Consider the following 8173-nt stretch of genomic DNA (forward strand, 5'->3'; position numbering starts at 1 on the left):
CAAGTACTCTGCAGGTCTGGAAGTCGTATTGGGCACAACAAGTACAGTCGAAGCAGGTACAGTGTTGAAACTTCAGTCGAATGTACAGAAAGTACAGTCGACTGGTACAGCAGAAGGTACGCAACACTGAATGCTGCACGACAGATACTGAAGTCGGCGCTGATAGGTGTACGGGGCAGGTACAGTACCTGAAGGCGGCGCAGTCTGGGCAGGTACAATACCTGAAGGCGCTGATAGGTATACGGGGCTGGTACACGTGCGCTGACAGGAACAGAAGCTACAGTACGGTAGCGCTGTCAGGTACGAAAGCTGCAGTACGACGCACAGGTGTACGGGCAGCAGGTACTGAAGCTACAGTACAGCGCACAGATGTACGGGCAACAACAGTACGGCGCACAGGGGGTACGGCACACAGCTGTACGGGCAACAACAAGGCAAGCCTTCAATGCTCTGATACCAAATGAAGGCAATGAAGTGTTAGGGTTAGGGTTTACAGAAGCTTCAAGCAGGCGTGGAAAACCAACAGAGAGAGAACACGACTTCAGTATTATGCTTAAGAAAAGTGAAGTACAATAGCCACATAATAGTGACCCTAAGGATATGTGTTCACATGTCCGGCCATAAAATGTGCCGGGTGGACCAAAACACCTATAAAATGAATATAAGTGAAACTGGGAGAAAAAACCTCCACTAACTGAAGTAAAAAGTGCCCCAGTAATCTACTGATGATCACTAGCACTCCTCTGGGTGCTTACACAGCGTAAAACCCTCTTGAGAAGAAGCTTTATGCTGTGATTCATGCTCTCAAGGTTTGGAGACATTATTTATATGGCTCCAAGTTTATGGTATTTACTGATCATCAGTCAATCAAGTATGTGTGTGATGTGGATGATTTGAGAGGAAGGAAAGCTCGTTGGGCAGAGTTAATGCAAGATTTTGATTTTGAGATCTGTTATCGAAAAGGGTCCATGAATAGTATTGCAGATGCGCTTAGTCGGATTAGAGAGGTAAATTCTTTGTCGTTCACCGAGATTTCTATTGACTTATTTCAGCCATTGAGAGAGCTTTGCAAGACTGATAGTTATTTTGGTCCATTTTGGAAGAAGATCCAAGACGGGAGCTCATTGATTGACCAAGACTCGATGACTGAGCAGTCTACTATTTAGGCTGCAGGAGGCCAGTGGATGATTCGGAATGGTTTACTATTCTGTAATGACAAAATTTGTGTACCACAGATCTCGGACATTAGGCCCAAGATTCTTAAGGAGTGTCACGATGCCCCTTTTGCTGGACACCTTGGGGTACACAAGACGTTATCATTAGTGAAACACACTTTTTATTGGCCAAAGATGAAAGGATATATAGAAGATTATGTTCTCAAGTGTCAAATTTGTCAGGCAAATAAAGTTGAACGCTTTAGACAGGCTGGGTTGTTGCATCCTTTGCAAATCCCAAGTAATAAATGGGAAAGTATTTCCATGGATTTTATTACCGGATTGCCAGGAACACATCAAGGCCACGATTCTATTTGGGTTGTGGTAGATCGCTTGACAAAAATGGCTAGATTTTTACCGACCCGAAAGACTATTACAGCTACGCAATTAGCACGACAGTTTATCGAGCAATTGTTTAGACTGTACGAGTTACCGCATGACATAGTCAGTGATAGGGAGGGCTCAAGACCGAGACAGGTTTTATTCTAATAGACATCGTTCACCCAGAGAGTTCTCTGAAGAAACGATGGTGTATTTGCGAGTTCCGAAAGATTTCGAGACTTTACGAACAAGTAGATCTTCGAAATTATCCCCTAGATACTGAGGACCATTTCGTATTACACGACGGATTGGTTCAGTTGCATATGAACTGGAGTTGCCTTCTCATGTGAAAGTTCATCCTGTATTTCATGTCAGTAGACTTAAGGAAGTACTGGGTGGAGCAAATCAGTTAGTTACTCCTCAAGAAATTATAGATGTCGAGGACATGACATTTGTTCCGCACAAACCTGAAAAGATTCTTGGATTTCGTGAACGAAGATTGCGTAATACGCTTATCACGAAATACAAGATCAAGTGGAAGGATCGTGTTGAGGACGCTACATGGGAGACATTGACTACTCTTCAGAGAGATTACCCTGGCTTTTTAGTGAGCTCAAGAGTGAGCTCTTAGAGGAAGGGGAGTATGTCATGTGCACAGTGTGTATCTACCGTGTGCTACACGCACGCAAGACTAGTTTCAAGGCTTGGGAAAGCTTGGAACTAGGCAGGCTGATTGACAAGCTGAGTTAGGGAAATACTAACGGGCGGGCACTCAAGTATGGACGGGCGGGCACCCAAGTGTGGACACCCGATGACCGGCCAAGAGCCTATAAAAGAGTGGCCACAGTTAGTTATTAGGATATAGAGAGTCGCGAGTTTGTGAGAGCTCTATGGTCTTGGAGTCTGGATCTAGTGCAGACGTGCACCTGCCTTATGCAACCAAGGCCGGCAACGATCTCGAGGCTCGCGAGGGCAGCTTCGTGGCGGTATGGGACATCGCGAGGAGGAGATTGGTCGATACGTCATCCTGGTTAGCTGAGCTCGTGGCTCGGTGGGGACAACCAAGACTATGGGCTTGCCCACGACTGTCATGGTTGGGAGGTGAGTCAGGCTTGCACCCCCTTGTTGTTTGTTTGTTCGTTTGTTTGCAGGTTTCCAGTCTCGAACCAAGGACGATCACGAGGAGATCCGTGGGGATTTGACATCTGACACCATGTCAGAATATGCAGCGGAGATGAAGACAAAATTTGAAAACACAAGAGCAAGTGCACTACAGAAAAACACAGCAATAGAGAGGCGTAAAACTCTGCTATATACACAAGAAATCCCAAAATCTGGAATACAATGTGTGTGGGGGCTAGGGGCCATTTATATGGCCCCTATGATCCAATCGGCCAGTAAAAAACCAACCAACAGCCCTCTGTAGGCCACCCGACTGCTGCAACATCAGTCGGCTAGCTATAGAGAGAGGCGGGGAGCAGCAAAAGTAGTCGGCCACCACACCTGGATCAACCAAGAGCCACAGGACAGCCTCCCACGTCAAAATAAAACGGGAAAAAAATAGGAAAAAATGTGAAAACACCTAAATCAGGCGGACACACCCACAACAAAGGCCCTGGTGTAAAATATACAGACAAGAGATGACTGCTAACAAATGGGACCGAGCCTACATCATGGACAAATTTTAAAACCATGTTCAACAAGAAGTTCCTTCCCGTAAACTTTGAAGCAGATGTGCGGAAGGAATGGGATGGGGTAAAGCAAAAGGCCGTCGAGAATGTGTCAACATAAATTAATAATTTTTCCGCCGTCTCATTGAAATTTAATTCGTATATTGAGGTTCATAGGAGGATCTCAATCAAGGAACGAGCCACAAGAATGATGTTAAACCTCCACTTTACCAACCTCCACTTTACCGAAAGAAGCTATCCCGCAAGCAACTTGAAGATTATGTCAAAGAGGGTAAATGTTTCCAATGTGTCCATAGGAGAAAGGGAGGTTGGTAGATTTGTCAACACCGTATTTTTTCCCAATATGCTTTGGACCAAGATAAAGCAGCCACGGCAAGACCAGACATGTGGGCAGTAAAGCAGCAACAAAGCAATATATATATGCAGTCTACTTATGAGCTCAGCATCCTTTGGAACGCTTCAGCAAAAACTTTGGTAGAGTTACTAGCCCTAACCTTCAACATCAAATTTGAGACTAAGTTCACTTTTTTAATCGCATTCTTTCAATCCTTTTGTTTGATTCGATAAGCACATTCTGGTGCAAGCAAGCTCGCTTTTCTATAACCGGGGAGACAACAACTCCGTGGCATCTTGCAACGAAAGAGTTGATGTGGTGAAAAAGGGGTGAGTCAAACCATCAAAAAGATAAAATTTCGGTATCCTAAGGAATCTAATTAATTTTTCGAAACATTTGAAAGAGGTCAGGTATCCACTCCAAGAAAGAGACTATAGGGGAAAGGCTAGTCTCAACAAATTGTAATGCTTGTGAAGCCAAGTCTGGACTGGATCATAAGCCAAAGTGTTGGCCTGAAAATGTAGGGAGATCTGGATTGAGGGAAAGCCTTACCCAAGGGACAACAGTTTGGAAAATCAAATCAATAACACCTGCAACTTTGAAAAATATGGTTGCAAGCTAGGTCATGCAATTCTGATCTATTAGAAAGGGAGGAATGAACTTCTAGATTTAGCCTAAACATCTTCCTGTTGATACAGTTCTTTTGGGTTTAGAATGGAAACAAAATAAAGGCAATGGGACCAGCATGATTCATGTCACATACCTCAAGAGGCCATTGTCCACAAATACACAATGAAGCCTGTCCCCAATGGCTCTATGGACCATTGTGGCTGCAACTGTAGAATCAACACCCCCTGACAGAGCACAAATCGCATGGGCAGTGGGTCCAATAGTTGAATGAATCAGCTCTGTTTGTTCATTAAGGACGTCCTGTAACTTCCAGTCTGCTAGGACCCCGCTCACATCAAATAGCAAACGTTTCAACATTTCAATGCCATGTACTGTATGTGTGACCTGCAAAACAGCTATCACTCATCAGCAGTCATCTCCTGTACTCAAGACATCCGATTCTTAGTTCCATCTTTTATACTTCATAGAAGCCTATTCCTTGGAAAAAACAAGGCGTATGTGCATGATGCCTAACGTATACACAAAAGGTGCCACATTTGGTAAGAATTCCATTCACAACAATGAGAAAATTCTGACAAAAACTAGCAAAACATGGCTTAGACTCGCCTCTGGATGATATTGGAGGCCGTACACACCAATGGAGGGGTTTTCTATGGCGGCAATGGCTCCCTGGACACTCTTACAAACCACAGAAAAGCCTTCCGGCAGCTCAACCACTTCGTCGCCGTGGCTCATCCAGACCGATTGGCGTGTGCAAAGCTGAGAATCCCCGAAAAGCCTGGAGCCTTTCTCGGGAAGAATGTCCATTCGCCCATACTCCTGGCTGTGAGCGGGTTTAACGTGTCCGCCCAGGACCTTAACGATGAGCTGCAGGCCGTAGCAGATGCCCAGGACGGTGATGTGGTTGGAGCAGGTGTAGTCAAAGAAGCCATCGGGAAGGGAGGGGGAGCCGGCCTCGTGGACGGAGTGGGGGCCGCCCGAGAGGATGAGGAGGGAGGGGTTGTAGGACTGGATGGTGGCCAACGGGGAGGTGCCGGCCAGGCAAACGGAGCACACGGCGAGCTGCCGGACGCGGCGCGTGATGAGGTGCGTGTACTGAGAACCGAAGTCCAGCACCACCACCACGTTCCCCCTGTGCTTCGACACCGCCTGCTCCATCTCTCTCCGTCTCTCTCTCGAAAGTAGCTTCTCAACCTCGACGCGCACCTTTCTGCTGGTTATAATTAACCCTAAACCCCCCGCTTCCCGAATCTCGCCTCAGTGCTCACATAGGCGGGAAACTAGTGTGACTAGTGGTATGGACAAGAGTATTCTTGCATACATAATAGCAAAAGGTCTGCTTAGAGATAAGCGTTATATTTGAAGTCTATTTTGGACCTTTAATAGTTAGATAATTAGATATGTTGTTTCTTGTCTTTCTTGGAGGTTCTATAATTGAGCCATGAATATTAAATAGATTATAGAAATCAGTGATGCTTATATCATAGCAACCGTTGAGAAAAATACCTTCAATATCTTATCCATCATACCATAAATAAATAAAAATGATCTCCTTGCCACATCTATCCTAAGTAATATACATGTGATATCAAATATGACACTCACTACACTAATCATTTACATAAGGCTTTAAGATCAACCTCCCTCTCTCATATAATCCACACAATGAAAGTAGATTTATACATTATCAATTCAAGATTACCGACAAGGATAGCATCAATGTGAGAGATAAATAGAAGGAATTTTCCATCCAACTTCTATTTAACTTCATGTCTTTGCATCACAATCACATGATTGTCATTCTAAAAGGAACATCAATCAACTTCAAAGCATGCACACTTATTGAAACACAACATAGATTGCACATGTCACATCTTTACAAACATTCTCCTTTCAAATGCTTGCTTCATTGATACAAAGATATCTATGAATGTAGTCTCTGGCATTTGTAGGCTATTGTATCAATAGCTCGTTCTCTACCTTTTAGGCATAGATTACATTTACATTCTTCCACATGCCATTTACAATACCTCTTTGTAGACAACATTGGTTGTGAAGACTTCGTTTGAACCTTATATGTTGCTTTTATGTTCCACAGTATGCTTTCACTACATTAGATGATCTAACACGTGACATAACAACATACAATTGTCCATGTGTGAATACTTGTGTGGCTAAATGAAGTCCCAACACACTCAATGTTTGTCCCTGCTAGGACTTATTTATTAACATACCAAAAGCTAGCCTCACAGAAAATTATCTCCTTCTTATGTCAAAAGGCAATTGAAGCATAGTTGGTATGAACGTTATCCTGGGAATAAAGACCATGTCTCCAATGTTTGTACCTATAATGATTTATGCTTTTATCACCTTTGAGTTAAATTTCTTACATATCAATATGGTACCGTTACAAAGTCCCCGTCGAGGGTCCAAATTGTAGAGCAGCATGATAAGAGCATTAATCTTTAGAAGCAAGTAGTGAGGAGGGTGACAACCATCTAAATTCAAATTGTTCAAGTAATCAATTGGATACAATATTCTATCATTCTCAAAAGAAACAACCGAATCTGCACTGAGGTATTCTCTTTTAAGACCGAGTAATGCACTCAAGGCTAGTTTATTGATCTCATCAACCTCTAGATTTCGTGGTGTAAGAATAGCATGGTCTTTGAAGAAGCATGCATAATCCTCCACTCTTTGAAGATATTTGTATACCTATTCTACCAAACTCGAAAGGGAGTTCCCATGGATCAACATTCGTAATGGAATAATTACTACTATGCCTTGATTGTCATGATGGCCTATAGAGCCATCTCCAATTTGTAAAGTCTATTTGACAAATTCTAGTTTTGTACAATCATAAGCACTATGTCTAACCTGCATATTTTGGGTTACCAAACTCAAAAGGGAGTTCCCATGGATCAACATTCGTAATGGAATTACCACTATGCCTTGATTGTCATGATGGCCTATAGAGCCATCTCCAATTTGTAAAGTCCATTTGACAAATTCTAGTTTTGTACAATCATAAGCACTATGTCTAACACGCATGTTTTGGGTAAGCTTTAAAACATTCACATATCTCCAAATATGTGAATAGCAAAATGTTGCATCAACAATATCCTCACACGATCCCGTTTGCCACAACAGGTAAGATTTGCCTGAAGTCACCAAAGAGCATAACTTTCCCACCAAACACTATATTACTTTGCATAATGTCTTTCAAAGTCATATCCAATGCTTCATATGTGTGCCAATGCATCATTGGAGCCTCATCCCAAATGATTAACTTTGTAAGCTTCAACACCTCGAGACCAATGGACTATTAGCTTTGATACCACATGTGCTAGAAGCATTGAGAATCAATGGGATTTTGGAACGTGAGTGTGTTATACGACCATTTGAAAGTAACAATGTAGCTATTCCCCCTACTTCCCGAATCTCTCCCAACAATGGGTAAAGCTCTACTAAAATACGCCGGAAACTAGTGTGAAGCATTGCTGCACCACAAAAAACACTCCTTGGCTTACACGTGGATGCACTCTCCCCCAGTCTTTCTATGGGCCCTACTCTCCTTGCTGCTTAATAGATACCGAATAGTTTAGCCGCACATAGCTTGTATGCATATATGCATACATATGTATGTGTGTATGCAAGTGTGCATGTGTGTATACATCTATACATTTGTGTGTGTATGCAAGCATATGTGAGTGAGTGTGTGTGCATGTATATTTGTGTGTATGCGTTTTTTTATATGCATGTATGCAAGTGTGAATTTGTGTATACATCTATGCATTTGTGTGTGTATGCAAGCATGTGTGAGTGAGTATGCAAGCATGTGTGAGTGAGTGTGTGCGCGTGTATATTTATGTGTATGCGTTTTTGTATATACATGTATATATTTATGGGGACATTTTTTTGGTAAGCATTTTCGAGCGAGCGCTTTTTGGGAATCGAGCAAGCGGATTCCAAAAAGATTCCCT

General features: G+C 42.9%; 1 protein-coding gene across 1 annotated transcript in view; it reads right to left on the reverse strand.

Moving 5' to 3' along the window:
- Positions 1 to 5482, reverse strand: part of LOC147615298 (GMP synthase (glutamine-hydrolyzing), putative / glutamine amidotransferase) — a 41913-nt gene extending 36431 nt beyond the window's left edge. The window contains exons 1-2 of the mRNA XM_086779375.1: positions 4797 to 5482; positions 4324 to 4574 (exon numbers count right to left, since the gene is read on the reverse strand). Coding sequence (XP_086635501.1) covers positions 4324 to 4574; positions 4797 to 5348 — 803 coding nt within the window. The 5' untranslated portion in view covers positions 5349 to 5482. The remainder of the gene's footprint in view (positions 1 to 4323; positions 4575 to 4796) is intronic.
- Between the last annotated feature and the right edge of the window lie 2691 nt (positions 5483 to 8173).

The sequence above is a fragment of the Cibotium barometz genome, chromosome 40, assembly GCF_041138505.1.
Source record: "Cibotium barometz isolate CiBa-2024 chromosome 40, ASM4113850v1, whole genome shotgun sequence".
Lineage (NCBI taxonomy): Eukaryota > Viridiplantae > Streptophyta > Polypodiopsida > Cyatheales > Cibotiaceae > Cibotium > Cibotium barometz.